General features: G+C 39.1%; 1 protein-coding gene across 1 annotated transcript; it reads right to left on the bottom strand.

Moving 5' to 3' along the window:
• Positions 1–3,929: 3,929 nt before the first annotated feature.
• LOC140951270 (uncharacterized) lies at positions 3,930–18,095 on the bottom strand. Its single transcript, XM_073400507.1, has 9 exons — positions 17,772–18,095; positions 14,095–14,302; positions 12,966–13,258; positions 12,481–12,621; positions 11,090–11,412; positions 8,902–10,098; positions 7,036–7,297; positions 5,724–6,131; positions 3,930–4,299 (listed from the first exon to the last, which is right to left on the bottom strand). Exons 1-8 carry the CDS (start codon positions 17,937–17,939, stop codon positions 5,733–5,735), a joined length of 2,991 nt encoding a protein of 996 aa, XP_073256608.1. The 5' UTR covers positions 17,940–18,095; the 3' UTR covers positions 3,930–4,299; positions 5,724–5,732.
• Positions 18,096–18,198: the final 103 nt, after the last annotated feature.

Here is an 18,198-nt window from a genome sequence, read left to right as displayed (position 1 = left end):
TTATTATAGAAAGATTCTGATTGGTCAATCATTTAAAAAGCCTTTTTGAACAACAGGGGACAAAACTCTCTAGGAAAGGAGGGAAGGAATTCATTCTCTACTTTACCCATCCGGAAAGAATGTACAGACAGTGGGTATTCGGTCGTACGCTGACGTCATAACCAAAATTTCTCGGATCCATAGGTTTCCAATTTTCTTTAGCTATGGGGCTCTGCTCATTCGCGCTTCGCGCGCGCGCGGAACCTCCACTATGATACATAGTGGTAATTAATAGGACTGAGTGGAGGTCAGTTCGGTCTATAATCGTACGAGTGATTAACAAAATCGGATGACCGCGTAGCGGGAGTCCGATTTGTTTAATCACGAGTATGATTATAGACCGAATTGGACGACACGAAGTTCTGTTACCAATTAATCATAACTACAACAACTACAACAAAATTTACAGCTAAATCCATTGTGACGTCATTGCCACGTGACATTTATTCCGATCGCCTACAAAATAATACCGTAATAAAGTCTAGTCTAAGTGTAATTCATGTGTCATAATCGTTTTACAATACAGATCGATTTGTTTAAGTATAAGAGATTCAAAGATGGAAGGTGTGCCTATAAAAATACTGGGTCGAGCCACCTTAAAACTTTTTGGCTCTGTTAAGCCCCGTGCAAACGGACGCAACATCGTTGGTCAACAACTCCCAACTTTGTTAGATGTTACATGCTGCGTCCGTTTGTACACCCTGTTGCATGTTGGTGGATGCGCAAAGTTTGAAACCGGTCAAACTTTTAGCTACGTACAGACGGACGCAACAACTCCCAACAATGTTGGGAGTTGTTTTCCAACAGTGTTGCATCCGTTTGCACACGACTTTACGGCCAACAGTTAGCCCCATCCTGATAAGCCTCTTAAAATTAAGTATCACCTTAACCAAAGGTTACTCTATATAAGAAACTTAGTAATAAGCAATGAGCAATACCCTGGGTACCAGAGGTTTTTCTCGCCTGCGGCAGGAATTTTCGCTTTTGGCTGAAGGCCTACACATCTTGGGCCATAGGCCGAAGCAAAGTCTCTGGCACACAGGGTAACGGAACGACAGCAGAGCGACAAACCCTATTGTGGAACTTCCAGCAAATAAACCAAAACCGGTTCATCCCCTCGACCAAATCCTTAGTGTAATATAATTTTCCTTTTCTTTTCTTACTATTCGACTATTAATTAAACACTCGCCTCATGTACTCCGGCATCAGGAGGGCGGACCTATTTTCCGTATTTTTTTGGTGGGAATCGAGAGAAAAGGGACATTATTATCCCCAACCTCGCCCTGGGTACCAGGTTGTATTCTCTCTTGCGTGACTATAGGATCATTAACTAACCCCATCAAGAATTCACCCACTCCCCTTGCCTTCCACACTGAAGTTCCCAGGGCTTTGTCACATAAGCTCCTTTGTCACGAACTTGGGGTAGGAACGCGTGACGAAAGCCTAAGAATGTCTGCGCAAGAGGCTACCATGCATGCCCTCCCCCTCCCCAAATTAATCAAATGGTCGGGCCTTAAGAATGTCAATTCCTTTGACCATCTGCTAGAAAACAAACTGACTATTAAAGATGTGATCATGGGGCTTTATTCAACAAATTAACTCACTGTCTGTTGGCAAACAAACTCATAAATCAAATTGAACAGAAAAAGAGTAAAAGGTCCAATAATTAAAACAGCGTTGATCAATGAAACTCTGTTGGCTGGTGGTTATGGTGTTAAAATAATATTTAAACTTACACCCTCCAATCGTATAAAGCCAGGTTAAACGTACAGTAGGATTGTGTCAGCCCCCTCCCCCTTGATGTCTTCTTTTCATTTGTCTTTTCAAGCGTTTCGTACCTCGCTAGAACTTCACTGTAATGGTAAAAATAGCTTTTACCATAATCTTATGAAAATATCTGAATATTATGACCTGTCCGAATTAGATCCTAATAATTCAAGTGAAGCTAAGATCAAACACTATATAGATACACCTATTTCAATTAAGATTGCGTCAGAGAAGAATGATGCATGATCCATGTTTCATAGCCCGCGGTGCATTATTGTAGCAAGTCTAGTAATTAAATTACGTGCCCGCAACGAGCCTAGAAACCTAGAAAGCAAACGCTGCTAATGCTTCTATGCTATGTCAGCAGAACGTTAAGACAATGTATTTCAAAACACTGAATCCTAGGCTTTTTTGATTTAAGACAGTGATTTGCGGTTAGGTTTCTCTCTGTGGTAATATGCAAATGCTGCAAATTTTCAACGAGTTTGCTTGGCTCCGTGCAGGTGGGAATTTTGGATGGAGTTTAAAACAAAAATCAAATAAAATTCAAGGCGTTTGTTGAACAACAATAAATAACTTAACATTACGTGTTTATCTGTTTTTAAGGCAAAAAATGAATAAAAAAAAGAATAGCGTTGATTTGATTTATTGAAATAAACAACATTCTCGCCCATGCAAAAACGAAGCTTAATCAGGCGGGCCTATTCATTTTATGTTGTTCAAAGAAATAATTAGTTATAACTAATTTTTTACTATGAGATTTTAAAAATGAAAATGTTCAGCTCGCTCATGCTTAAGAATTTTAGTAGCCATTGGACTTGAAAGCTCTCTAGAAAGCCTTTTTACAAATAGTCTCCATTATTTCAATGAACGTGAACAAGATTAAAAGGGTTAAGCATAGTCCACTGCAGGCTATGAAACATGGTTCACGGGAGCAACCTTAATTGAAATAGCTGTATAACAAAACAAAAATATGTTACATATTGGCAATATACAATCCATTCATTCTAAGAAACTACAATTTTACAGCTTATTTAATCATGATTACAAAATTTCAAGTTATCTAAACCAAGAGCCATAATAGTCCTATTATGGCTCTTGTCTAAACTTAATTAGAAATTCAGCCAATAGGAAAGACTTAGTGAAAATTCGTATGAATAACCACAAACTCATGATTGAAACTAGAGATATAATCAAACTCCCCGCAACGATAGGATCTGCCGTATTTTTAACCCTGGTATAATTGAAGACGAATTTCATTTACTCTTCCATTGTCCAAAATATTCAATCCCAAGGGAGAAATTCTACAATCAAATCCAACCAAATTTTGCCGCCTTTAAACAGCTATCTTACACAGAATTAATAATTAAATTGATGAATTCACAGAATTTTTCGGTAAATTCAAATTTGTTGAAATTTGTCTCATTATGTAATGATGTAATAATGGCATTTCTCTTGCCCCAATTTGTTATCAAATCATGCTGATGACACTTGATTGACTGTAGTAATCATTGCATTGCATTATCTTTGTTATAATTGTAACTTTATGTTAAAGCTTTTGCAATACTGTATCTACATAATTATAGTCATGCAAATAAAGCTCATGTTGTTTTTGTTGTAGTTGCCTTCATACTTGTGCTTACTTAGTTCGCAATACGGCTAGTCTCCCTTGCAGCTGTTTTTGTATCGTCACCCAACGCTCCTGGCCGGAGGGAGGAGCGTTAGGTGACGATACAAAATCGGCTGCAATCGGCTACATTATGGTGAACTTTGGTGAGAATCGCTTTCTATAGTTGCGAAATATGACATCATAAGAACGGTATTGCCAAGTCATGTTAGTCTTTGCTTTTGATACTGTTTCATGTTTGTTTATACTAAAGAAGACCTTCTTTTAAGTCTTTTTTGGCATAACACGAACATGAAACGGTACTAAAATCAGTAAAGTGTCAATTCTACCATGTTGGGGTGTGTATGATTTGAAACAGAAATTTCTATCACAGAATAAACGCATACATTTCATCCGAAGGCTGGAAAGCACCACGCTTTTTAACACAGACATGTAAACGACGACGAAGAAGAATGTTCCCAGGTTTCCCTGATTTTGTAAGGGAGAAGCCCTGGGGACGAGGCTGTCTTTGCTCGTGTAAACTGAATTGCAAGTATATGACTTACACTCTCCCGAGGAAGAAAAACAAGTACCATCAACTGGTCGTGGCCACTAAAAGGAGTGATTGTCATTAGCACATTCTTCTATCTTTTGGCTGCCGCGTTAATGACCATGAGATGGCACCCATTCTCTTTTTAAAAAGTATCTACCTTCCAAACAGGCGCCTAAGTAAGACGTTGTACTGATTATTTAAACAATGTCACCAAAACCAAACCGTGCTTAACCTACTTTTTACCTTAGACTCATCCTATGTTCTACTGTAGCCTGTCAAATGACTGCATTTTCCTTTGTTCACTTTTTTCTTTACGTCCTGCACAGCTTGATAACTGCAAATAAGACAGAATCAAGCGTATTCTTAATAAGTGATCATGATAAGAGGAGGCTACATGTGTTTTAAAAACCTTTTTCAGTCTTCTAGGCTCTTTTTCTTCTCTAGAAACACTGTCTGTGTTAAAAAAACAAGGAAGGTAAACCACATGAGTAAAACTGCTACTAAACTTTTAAATGACCTTAGTTCCGACTTAAAAGAGTTTTCTATTTCTTCTTCTCCACTGATATTTAAATTTCTTCTCTCCTCTCTTAAGTCTAAATTACGAAGTCTGTTTTTCTCACGCCTATAATCGGCTGAGCACTTGGAGGATCTACTGTGCTCGACTTGCCGCTATTCTATTCATTGTCACTGTTCTTCATAGTCCTACTACAACCACTATTACGTCTTTTAATTTATATTTATGTATATATGTATACATGTTCATTTATAGTACATATTTTGCCCCCCTCCGTCGATTTATATATTATTCATTACGTGTCTATAGCCTATTCTACTTTAAATATTGTCTCTTTTGTGTATATATATATATTTATAAATTTATTTGTTTTTAGTTTTCTAAATTTATTTATCTATTTATTTATTTTTCGAGGGCCGTAGGTTAGAAAACTGTAATAGGTTATTGCGCTTCCCTCTTTAAATAAAGTTATTGTATTGTAGAGTGGTTTTCGTTTGAGTGTCGTAAAACCAAAACCAAAGTAATTACTCTGGCCAATCACATAGGACACAGACAATACATTGAACCAATCAAAACTCGAAGTAATTACATGTGGCTGACGCAAAGCGCGGGAAAATGCATGCGAGCGCGTCACAATTGGCTTTGGTTTTACTTCTGATTGGATGAAAAGGTGGCGCGAATCTTTTAAGCCAATCGCATCGTGTAGAAAGTGCAAAACCAATTACTTTTCGACACTCAAATGAAAACCGCTCTATTGTAAATGGTTTTAAAATTCGGTTTGTGTTGTTATTATGTTAGTGAATACGCAACAGGATAGGAGAGGAAAGAAGACGGCAAACCTTGTGTGACAAGCGTGACAATAATTTTGTTTGAAATAACTTTACTCCACTTTCCATTAAACAGATGTTTTTGCAAAGACCAGAAAACATTAATGTTAAGTGAGGATCACGACATAACCGCGCAACTAATAGCCCTGTCGCGATTGTCACACACAAGCGTTTTGCCGTTCTCTTCTTTCTGCCGTGTCTCACTATTAACTTATGTCGCGTCCCTTCAGACGCGTTTCGCAACAATTAAGTGCTATACTATCGCAGTGTGCTTTTCCTATAATTACGTACTCGTACTTAAAGAAAATGAATGAAGCAGTTGTTTCCAGAGGATACCTTTCCGAGGTTACATTTTATCATCGTTACGTGATTACTTAGACGTGGGAAATCTTTAGCACAACATGAAAAGTTACCTACATTTCCAAACTAACTGGACAAAATATCCCTAATAACAGAAGTGCAATATTCAAGCGCTCTCCTTTTGGTGGCATCCTTTGTCCAGCACTCTTCTAGCAGCTGGGACAACTTAAATGCAACTTGAGTATTCAACTGCTGAAGCTGAGGACGATAACCTTCCTCTACAGTGGTCAGAAACACTTTCAGGCTCTTGCCCTTCATTTCGGAGAACGCCTCCTTGCCGTACCACATCTCCCATAACATGATACCAAGACTATAAATCTCTGAACTGGTGTCGTATGTCATATTGCGAATGGCCTCTGGCGGAAGGTGGACAAACTCGTCACATGTCGATTCATAATCAATGGTAAGTTGTCTGGTCAGGGAGATATTACTCAACTTGACGTTCAACTGGTTGGAGCTATCAATCTGTGGAAGAAATGCGAACACAGTCGAAGCTTACAAATCATATCGCCCCTCCTTGACGTAAGTTAAAACAAGACAGTCCTGTATTTTGGAATCCAGATTCCTCGTAATTTCGGTTTCCAATTGATGTTGGGATTCCAGATTCCATGAAATGAATTCCGGATTCACAAGCTCAGGATTCCGGATTAATTCCACCAGAAAAATTATCCATGCATAAGGAAAACTTCCCAGATTCCGGAATTCCGGATTCCCTTACATTGGGCGAAAGACACTTTTCGATGATGGAGATCTGAAAGTTTAAATTTACTCGTTATTTAAGGACCCTCAATCACCATCAAATCTTTCTCTTAGCTAACGCTACCATCGGATAGAAAAGGAGATTAAGTACATCTCACATTCCAATATTAGAGCCAGTGTTGAAACCCACCCTCCCAAGCTACACAATTTACTCCAATTCTTTCCCCCCTTCCATCCCTGACATTCTATGCCCCCGCCACCCCCCCCCCCCCCCCTCCCGAGCTTCGCGAGTTTCTGCGATACACGTGTTTCTAGTATATTAGTTAGTTTGTAGAGGATTTTATTGCTATGAGGACATGGCTATCAATAGAGGTCACATCGAGGTCACATTAGACAGCAATCAGTCTCTTGTTTCCCTCATAGTTGGCGGAATAACAACATAGAAAGAAGAGCAAGAGAATATCTTGCTTCTGATAAGAATCAAACTATTAAAAATTCGGTCAACCATTCCTCCTGTAAACTTTGTTTGCAATGTTTTAGTCCGTAAACACGCCGTCTCGATCAGCTATCCCTGCAAGTGTCTTCGACGATGGGGAGGCAAGAGCAGTAAAATAAACAAATAAAGAAAGAAACAAATAAGCAAAAACAAAAACACCAAGCCCTGGCTTACCAAGACATTTCCGAGTCGCAAATCACCATGAACATATCCCATGCTGTGAACAACGATCAAGGCGTCCAGTATCTGCTGCGCCCATCGAAGGACATGCGCAACGGTCATGGAATTGTCTGCTGGATTGTTTCCCGAATGCTCAACTAAATAAGTCTTAAGGGACTCTCCACACTGCTCTGTCACAAATACTGCTTCCACTCCTCTTGGAACTTCTCTGAAGGTAGTACCGTAAAACTGAACAATGTGTGGATGGCGTAGATTTCTAAAAGCAAACCGGAGGAAATAACGCGACAACTTAAAATGACAGTCGACAAAATGAATACTATACCTCACTATTCCCCGAGAGAATAGTGGAGGATAACATACCGAGACGCCAAAATCAAAGGTGCGGCGCTATGCACAGACCCTGTTCGTATTTACCAACGTAGTTGAATGAAATTGAACAAGCTCCTTTAAAAAATTGCGGTGTAAGAGACGCGTTGTAAGAGACGTCACTATTAATTAAAAGTTATAAGAGCTACCATTGCGTTTTAATTGAGAGTTTTCTTGAAAGATTTTTTGAGTGCATTTTCACGATTTTCTCAAAAATTCAGAATAGAAATAACTCAGTTTTATCTACAATTAAGTAAACACCGACGAGCTAAATTTCGTAGCTTTCGTTGCCTTTTTTGGTACAACTGCCTCACTTGCCTCCAAAACGACGCCTCAGTATATGAAAATGTACATATTGATTCCCTTGCCAAAACAGAAATTTTTGTTTTCACTTATTTGGTTATAATAAAAAAGATTAAGTCGTAGGGGGAAAAAGAGATCACTCAATGCTATTTACTTAGAAATAAACCATTGCAAGAAGGAGGGAAAGAGTAAACTAGCAAATAAATTCGATATAATCATAGCTTTTGACTAATTGTTTGGTTTGATCTATTGACGGAGCGAGCAAATTGAAAAGGTGATATGCCTAAAAAAGCCATAGTGCTAATTAAAACATTATTATTAACGCAAAAGGAAGCATCCACCTCCACAGAAAAAAAACTAACAAAAGAAGGATGCTGAGAAAAAGATCTATTGGAGTCCGATTACAGTGAAAGGACAGTCATTGTCACTAAAAACGCAGTCAACGATACAACAGCATCAGTTTTGAGTTTAATTTTATCCTTGGTTCGAATTTTATTTTGGGTATGGTAATGTTTTGTGGTTAGAGTAAAATAAAATGTACTATTATTCATTCAAAATATTTCCCCAATTCTGATTAGCTAAAAACACACGCATAATTCACCATAACCAGCTACTGATGACCAAATTTGGAAGAATTTTGCGTTTAATGAACCGATGACGCCAAAGGTGCAGCTTTTGTGCAGGTTAATGCATCGTTAACCGAGAAGACCTGGGGACGAGGTTGAGTTGTTTTGGTTGTGAAAACAAACATGGCGGACATTTCACTCGTTTCAATAGTCAGAACTAGGCGAAATAATAGCTAAAGACATGGCAAGAACATAATTAACAGCAAGAAGACAACTCGAAGGGCGACATCTTCTATTTGGAGAATATTTGCGGAGCGGAACAATCCTAAACGTGCACTATCGAAGATGAACTTAACATCGATGGAGGTAAGCATGTTTTAGCTGTGTTTTTAAATTAGGAATTATTTTCAATGAATAATAAAACAATTATTGAATTCGGCTTTCGTATCATATGAAGAATTATGAAGATCTCGGAGGGTGTTATCCGCCTCGGCCGTATAATACCCTCCTTGAACTCCATAATTCTTCATAAGATACTCAGCCTCATTCATTAATTGTTAAATATTTTTTAGTTAGAGGAAAACTAAACTTAAACCAAGTATCGGTACAACCTAAACGTTTTTACCTCAGGGCTCTATCCGCCGCCAAACATTTAGTGACGTTGCTGGTGGTAAGCACTTCCTCATAGACTTTCAAGTTGACCGGTCGAGATGGATCCCCATTCTTAGTAATTCGCCCGTTATAGATGCCGGGTGGTAGAATTTTTTGCAGGAAGACGTCCTCAATGGCATCCCAGTCGATGTCCGTCCAAGCAATCTCCATGCTCCGAATCTCCAAGGCACCTACCAACGCAAGATGACCACGAAGCCGCTCGCATTCCTGTTTTTTGGGCTTGTATGTTGCTTCGACGTCCTTCTTGTTTTGTTCCTCCCTCATAAGCTGCTGACAAAGTTGCATGTCGGCTTCAATAAGCATGGGAATTCGCCTTTCAATGAAGTCGAGAGACGATGTAACTTGTATTAGTTGCCCTTGAATAAGAGGTTGTAGCGCTTCCAGTGTAGAAACTTTCTCCAGGTACTTTAGAGAGACAGCTTTGACAAATTCACGCCGGTTCTTCAGATATTTTCTTTTCTGTTGTTTGTCCTGGATTGTGTCGATCACGGCCTTTAACCCCACAAAAGGCAGAGTAACCAATGTTGCTGGTATAGCTAAGGCCAGTCCTACAAGTGCGGCAGGTATTAGGAACGGTACCATAACTCCAAGTTTTATTTTATCCACAAGCGTGACTTGCATGTCGAACAATTTGAAAAGCTGATCTTCTACACCTTCTTCCCTTTCCTTGGTTGGAGCTAGCTCTTGTGAAACCTTGACCTCTAGTCCGCGAAGCTCTTTGGCCAAGTAACTGTATTTATCGAGAAAAAAAGAGATTACTGATGTGCATACCCCGGCAAATTTCTTTTGCTCTTCCTCCCACTCTTGTATCACCGTCTGCAGTCTCGTCTTGACGAGCTTCGTGATGCCTGCCTCAATGACTTCCCATGAGCCTTCATCATCCGGAAGGTTATCGTCGTCCCATGTACTGAACATTTCGACGACGTCTTGTCGTTTCAAGAAACTTATTAACTCCTCAACAACGTTTCTGACGTTTGTCACGAGATGGAGTCTCAGTTCACCCATCACTGACTCCTGTTCGTTATGAAGCCTTTCCAGACGTTCCATTACACTTTCCAACCTTTCCCGTGCAGCTATCTCATGAGTGTGAATGTTATGTATAAATACATCCATCATCCAAATTATTCGATCAAGGAGTCGATCCAGCCAGCTGGAAAACAATTAAAATAAAATAAATGCAATAACCGACTTGCTACGCATTCTCAGTGTCAAATGAAAGCCTGCAATCAGATTAATTTGCATTTTTATTTTGCAACACATATAACCATCCGTTGAGTTTTGTCAGAGTGAAAATCCTCTATTGAAAACCGACGACTTGTCATTTGATTGTAAGATACACTGTCCAGCAATATGTAAACCCTCGGATGTTTAAAACTGTCCTTTGTCCTGAATCGTATAGGATGGAACTGTGCCCGACACAAAAGGGTGGCTAGCTTTCTAACAAAGGTGACGTTAGCAGGGACGTTTCCTTGAAAAGGGACTTTTGCTAGAAAAACAAAGGAAAAAGGAGACGTGTAGAAGAACGCAGGCTGATTTTTTAAATGTACATTGGGATGGTAATTTCATTAATATCGTTGGTGACGAATTACTGCTTAATTTTGGCGCGAAATTTCAGCATTAATTTGTAATTTCACATGTGAAATTACAAAATTGCCATTGCAACCTGCCGTACGTCTCAGTGTCAAGATGGCGACGAAGTTTTAAAATGCCGTGAATGAATATGTCAGGGCACAAAAAGAAGCTTTAGAAAACCTGAACACACAAGAAAACATCAAGAAGGATTCTAACAGGTATTTTGCCGAAAAAGTCTGAAAAATTCTGAACTTTATAAGCCAAATTTAAGGTCTAAACACTTGAGGGTGTGGAGTTCTCGATCGATACGATCCAGGATAAACATGTCAAAATCCAAGATTGCTAACGTAATTCGTCACCCATGATATTAATAGGTAATCAAATGGTATACTCGTGAAATTAGGGAATAATTTCACTTGCGTTTTGTCCAAATCCTAATAATTTATAAGGATTTGGACAAAACGCGCGTGAAATTATTCCCTAATTTCACTCGCCACCATTTGATTACACATACTAATTGCTAAAAGAAACTTGAAATTAAATTAAGTTGTCGCAGGTCTCATTCATACCTCCAATGTTGTTCAAGGCGTGTTTCGATGCTTTTCTTAACCAAAAGCCCAATGTTCTTGGTAAGTAATGCAAACTCTTCATTCATTATGTTAAACTTTTGAGCCATTAAAGCTTTTGTAGTTGAAAGTCGCATGATCTGACGTTCTGAGTCTAAGTCTGGCAAACACTGGCTCAGTTTGGTTGTTATATGATTCATCACTTCTACTGCTTCGGTAGTTGGAACATTGTCCCATTTGTTGCAAACGAACAGGGCACAGTTAGGGGAGAACTCCATTTGCCTCTCATTTGTCAGTTTTCTTGTCTTCTCTAGGAGCCGCAGTATCTAAGTGAGTACAAAAAGGAAATTAGTTTATACAAGATGAAGTTGTTTGTAAACTGAATTAAACTAAGTAAAGGTCGAAATTTCTTTGGGCTCTTTCATACTTTTTACTTTACAGTTTATTTGGATTCTCGAATATGGCTGAGTGTAGTTCTTCAAGTGATAGTGCTACCTCTTTACCCGATCACCGTTATCACCATGGTTTGCTAATAGTTATTACACAGTACGTGCAGAAATGTTAGTTAGTCATAACATAATATTTTTCTGGTTGTACAATTGTGTCGTTTTTTGAGCTCAAACAAAGGCATTTTTGAGAGACAGTCAACCAGAAGTGGCCTTTCTACATTTTCGGGCAAATGATCTCTGTAGTATATTAAACCGGAAATTTGAGTTGTTTAAGTTTACCGGAAGTATACTCATAGACATCCTACGATGCCATGCCCGTCCTGTTGTTGGCTTTTAGGATGCCTGTTGAAATCCTGTAGGATCGTGTAGCGATTAACCATTAAAAAATCTCTTCAAGAGTTTAGGGATTAAGCAATACAAATCTGGTAGCCGTCAAGGCATATCAATAGGTAATCATACAGGCGAGTTCCTTTTAGAATTTACTAAATTTTGCACGATATTATTCTTTTCAAAATATATCAAAGTTGCATTTGAGCAGGACAGGGAGAAAGCAATTTGGACTTTTTGAAAAACACACGAGTGAAAGAAAATTCCAAATAATTGAGAAAAGTGGTATGATTATCCTTTAACATGTTGAATAATGTACATGAAGAAATTTTCTTGATTAAAAATACTTTCTCAAAACAGTCTCATAGTCGTTATTGGACACAATATTACCTCAGTCTTCCTCGTCACTTCAAAGATGCCATTAACGATTGTGGAACATGATTGGTTCATATGTATTTCTATTGTTTATCAAACAATTACAGCGCGCCATTTTCTGAGATATTTGCATGTTGTATTTTAGTTTTTTTCCTATATTTCTCGTTTTTGCACTCACGGTGTCACTGTTAACTAAAAACTACATTGCTCTTCGGGTTGACGTGCGTTGCTTGATACACTTACTCGATCTTTTTGAACTCCACCTGCCAAGCTGCTGTTTATGACGTAAATAAAGGCAAAGGCATTCGGCAAATAGTTGACAACTATATCATCCATGATATCTGATTCTCCAATACCAGGGCTGTCAACGATTACCACTCCTTGCTGAAAGGAAGAAACAACATAACGTTGACATGAAGTCGAACCTCCAGTAACAGCCTTTTTTGCATAATGACCACTAATCCTACGACCAAGTGTTTCTCAAAGTGTGAAAGCGGGTAGGGAAGTATTGCGTTGCAAGAAGATGCGAACCCAAAAGAAGGTACCCACCGCAATTACATTTTTTTAATTTCCCTGGAATTTAGTTTAGTGCCAAACTGTAAAAAAAAAAAACAGCTAGTCGATGTAGAATTTCAGTCTCAAACAAGCGTTAGGTCTGATAGAGGGGTCCGGACCCCCCCGGGCCCTCCCCCTGGATCCGCCAGTGAAATATGTACACAAATAATCACCTTCAGCAAGCTGTGAGGCCAAAATAATTCCACTTTTTTGTACAGTGCCTTTTCTCGCAAACTTGCTGACTTGACATGAACGAAGGTGGATATTTGTTCAAGGTAAGAAGACGAATCGTCCAGCTCTTTTGTCTCCGGATCCTTTCCTTCTTGCTTGTAGTGTACCTTTATTATCCTTTTTTTCCCATACTTCAATTCGCAAATGGTGGATGTTGTGCTTAACACAGAGAATGGCAAGAGCTCTTCCCCTAGAATGAGATTTAACATACTGCTTTTGCCGGCGCTAGTCTCACCTGAAATGAAATCCAGTGCGAAAGTAAGCATTCATAAATTAAGTTAGCCTGCATGTTAGACTGTTAAGAATACTCTGCTCACCTTTTTCCTGAAAAGGCAGTTCTAATGCGTCCCTCTTCCTCTTGCAAAAAATGGATGGAAATTCTAATGCTTATTGAAAACGAACGGAAATATTTGCGAAGCACTTAAATGTGCGAGTGAAAGAAAAGTTAAAAACCTCTTTATTACCTTCATCATGAAAAAGTTGTCACGTGGAAAAAAGACGAAATCTAGAATGTAATGGGCTAGCACTAATTAAAAGATATCAATTCCAAGGACCGCCGATAAAGACAGCGAGCGATAAAGGGTGGGACGCGAAAGGGGGATAGCCTGTAAGTGTCTTTAAATTAAAGTTCCTCAGTCTGCCCACCACATCGCCCACTTTTCATTTTCAACCTTTTCTCGTGTCAAAAGAGCGATGTAGGAGGGTCGGTTTACATGCACGCTTGCCATGTTTATCGTTTGTCTCTGCACGAACGAAGCAAAGTGATTGGCGTAATGCGTTGAAGTAAACTGTCTATCATAATTGACAAATCATTGGGCTATACCAGGAGCTGGTATACCGGAATTTCGAGGTATTAGAAACCACAGGCTTTACTTACTTGCCTCCCCCATGCCCCCACTCGGTTTTCGCGCAGCTTTTCTCAATGTACTTTCCTTCCTTTCTTGGAGCATAGAATAAGCTACTTAAGCATTAGTCTTATCGTAGCTGGCAGTAACCTTCGGACGAACCAATGATCTCGAGACCGATCAATAGATCGCAAAAAAATTTGAATGATGATAAAACGTAACGTACCTGCGACAAGAACGACGTATTCCTTGTTCTCGATCCTTTCCATTCTGCTTTTTATGTTGGCATTAACGTCACCCTCGCTTGTTTTTAGAAGATTTAGAAAAGTGGCATCAAGTTGGCTTACTACCTGTAAAACTTCAGTATAGATCCGAAGGAGCTTTATTGACTTGAGCTTTTCCATTGTTTGTGCATCTGCAATTACCTTAAACGCCTAAAAAAACCCCGTCAAATCAACGAGGGAGCAAACAACACTAGGCACATAATGCCCTCTTAACCCTCTTAACTGGGGGTTCGCTTTTGTTGAGGTTTCACTGTATTTTAAATATTTCCATCAAAGGGGGGCGTGTATTCGAAGGACGGCTATTATTATTATTACAACCACGAGGAGAAACTAGTTTCTTTATGTTTTTGTGAACTTAGATACAGTCCTTTGGAATTCAACTTATGAGAAATCGCTAACATTTGACTGAATTAAAGTAGTTGGAATAAGAGCGATGAAGTTTGAAACAGCGCGAATTCACCGTTTAGCAAAGTGTGATCGCGTTCGGTCATTATTTAGCGTCGCCTTTTTAGACCAGGAGTAATGGAGAGTAATGGAGAGTGCGTTCGATATGTTTGCAGTTGTTAGTAGGCGTACAGGTAGCAGTTGAGGGGGAAGGGTGGATGGTTCTTGCGATAGATAAATATGATTATGGCATATTTTGAACGCAAGGATTGCGTACAGCGAAACCTCTATTTAAACTGTGTGTCATTATGAAAAGGTTTTGAAGGCTTATGATATCGTATGGTTCGTCTCAAGTACTTGTAATTTGAGGAGACACTAGCCAGAGTGCATCGGGCGTGTAAATATATGTTCTACAGGGCGCAGCCGTTCGAAGGCCTGATCAGCGCTTGCGGGTTTCTTTTTCTTTTGTTCAAAAACATTTCTTCGGATAATTTTCTCTGTAATTTTTAAGAGCATCCAATCATTAACTTGTAGACAAAATGAATTAAACTGAAATTACTTTTTAAGCTTTCACATCAGAATTCCATTCCACACGAGCCCTGGGTTATCTTAACCAGCTTCGAAACAACCCGGGCCAGGTATTGTTAAAAAGCAAACAGTTGACAACGTCTTAGATGTAATCATTAATTTTATTTATTGGGAATTCCACATGTAGACATTTACTGAAATTTACTATAAAATGAAACCGTTACTGGCAAGTCTTCTTAACTTGTGTTGATATTAATGACCCAAGGCCACATGTTTTGTGGTAAACGCTGGAGCACAATGAATTGTGTTTAAAGGGGCTGTGTCACGGTAGTTTAATTTTGCCAATTACTCTCCCTCAATCACCATGGAACTTAAAGTAACCAAAGAAATTACACATAAATGACAAAATCAGAGATCCGAAACAGAAAAATATGTCTCCTGAGAATTATTTTTGAAGTTGCAAGCCGCAGGGATCAACTTTGAAAAACTGTTAGCCTGAACAGTTTTCAAAAACCCTAATTTCAATCCTTTTCAATCTTCTTCAGTTTTGCCCATCCGTGGAATCGGTTGTTTCTGTTGTGTTATTTTAACCTTCCTTTAATGTTTTAAGCGGTTATTTTTATGTTTCTCTTAAATTAACGAGCATTTTGTAATTACCTAATTTCTCTGAATTTCTTGACACAGCTCCTTGTGGTTCACTTCCCCTTTTCTTTTCACATACGTTTCAAGGGAATCATCAAAGCCTTCAGTGGAATGTCTGTGCTAACGTCAACAACTTTTTCCGTAATTTGGTCCAGTGTGTTGATTTCAGCGACTCGAGAGTGGCGCCGCTGTAAGCTGGTTTACAAGTTTTTCCGAATGAATAATATAGAGCAAAAATGTTCGTTTGCCCGGTGCCGAAAATATCACAACTCATGATGAAATGGCACCGCCGAGCTTCACATCTTGGCAGATTTATTTTGTGGCACAACGGCCGCCGAGCTACACAACTCAGTAGATTTACTTTGTAGGACACGGCCGCCGAACTAAACAACCCGGTTTCATTCTGATGCATGCAGCAGGAGTCGCACACATTTTCCACAGTGACGAACCATATTGAAAAATATGAAGGCTTAATCCGAAGTAAAATTTCACTCAGGGTGTTGAACGCTTTGGAAGATTCAACAAACACAGATCGCAGATATTAGACCTTCAGCAAACTCTTGAAATATGTACGCTTTGTGAAGACAAATAGCAGACCTTAGTAAACGTTTGAAGGACACACGACTCACCACTTGAGTAAGCGCGTCAAAGTGAGGCAAAACGTAAGCAATCTCCTCAAAGCGAGGCAAATGTGTGTCGACACAAATGTAATCTCGAAAAAACCTCCCTTATTTATTGCACAGGACACCCAATAATGCACAGAACACTCAAGACAAATTAGGGGTTGCGTTCTCTAGACTGCTTGCAGTCCGCCTTTTCTCTTAAAATCCGTCTAGTTCTTACCTCATCCAGCGCGATTGCAAACCACGACGTTATTATTACAATAAGGGATTGAGACGAGACGAGAAAAGACGGAATGCTGACTCTTTTGTAGTAAACAAACCCTTTGTCAGCCCAGAAACGGAGTAACCGATTGGTCAATTGCACAGCTGTTGACAGATCATTGAGTGATCTGTGGTGAGATTGCAAGCAATAAAAATAGTCACGCGTCACAACCATCTGCAAATAATTGCGAACCAAGCAGTAATCTCAGTAATAAAACTTTTAAGGATATCTTTCAGAAGGAAACTGCTCTAAATTTCCTCAAGGTAAACGAATTCAAGGCAATTTTACCTGACGGATTTAAAGAAAGTGTATTTTTTTCAGTTGTTTATGTTCTATTTATAAATCGTTTCAAGTTACTTGGGTGTAATTCAAGATTAATTAAATTACCTCGAAAGCTTCGTTGTCCCCAGACAGAACAAAAAAGTCAGAAGTCTCTTATTTTTTCTTCTCGGGCTTACGTCTTCGTTTCCCACGACTCGCGGCTTTGCCGCTCGCGTGCTTAGGTTTCGCGTGCAGTAACTTTGCAAAGAAAAATAAGAGACTGCGAGCAGTCTAGCGTTCTCGTACCTCGAACACAAATGCCTCTGTGAGAATTCGCGTGAAGTAAAATACTTCCAAATTTCGATGAACGTAAACAAAAATTAGAAAGCATTTGCCACTAAACAACCGTAGAAAAACGATGTATTTGAGAATTATAGTGGTGCGATTTACAAGCTAATTGCAAATGCTTGAATCCACACTCGATACCATACCCCATAACTTCCGGAACATTTCTAAGAAATTAAAAAGAACACTGTCACTGGGTCATTTCAAATGTGACTCGATTCTTATATTTCTCATATTTTCTCTATTTTTAAAGAAGGGTAGGAGAAATAATAATATCATTTTCAGTAAAGAGCAAGCTGAAAGATGCAACAGGCAAGCATCGATCCTCCCCTAATAATCTGTCGAGTCATGAAAGTTCGACTTCTTTCTGAGAAATGAAAACGCCTTCAGTGATATACATATCATTGAAGCATAATTTACTGTTAATTATATCCTTGTTGCAAAACAACGATCGAGATCAGATCTCGATGACTGAGCTAGCCGTTCTTCCCAAATTTAGCGGACTGAGGCCAGTTGTCCAGGCGGCGTATATGAAGACGCTACTTCGCGACATACTCATTACAACCAGCATTACCTTATTCGGGTCCAAATTTTCACTCCGATCCTTTAGATTTTCGCAGATCCGATCTGTCATCTGTTGAAGGGTTTTGCATCCCTTGGTTGGAATGTTTAGATTGATCATCAAGGCAGTAACGTCAGCTATATCATCTGCTTCGTCGACCTTGCGTTTTATGGCCTCCATTGTTTCGGCAAAATCAAAAGGGAGTCCAAGTGAAGGCAAAATGACAACGTAACCTGATCACAGTCAACTTTACTTTTTGATTAAGACGTCATTTTTTGTTGTCTATTCTTTTGTTAATGTTTTCCCGTAAGCCAAGACACTACTGTTTTAAATTGATTAGAGGGAATTCTCCTGAGACTAGGGGTATGTTCTGATTAAACTTCTAATAAGATTGTTAAAACTGGCCTCAAGCAAGGTCGTATTGTTTTCTCAGTACACA

The sequence above is a fragment of the Porites lutea genome, chromosome 10 (assembly GCF_958299795.1).
Source record: "Porites lutea chromosome 10, jaPorLute2.1, whole genome shotgun sequence".
In the NCBI taxonomy this organism is placed as follows: Eukaryota; Metazoa; Cnidaria; class Anthozoa; order Scleractinia; family Poritidae; genus Porites; species Porites lutea.
Note: the sequence above shows the minus strand (reverse complement) of the source record. Positions and strands in the feature narration are given on the sequence as shown.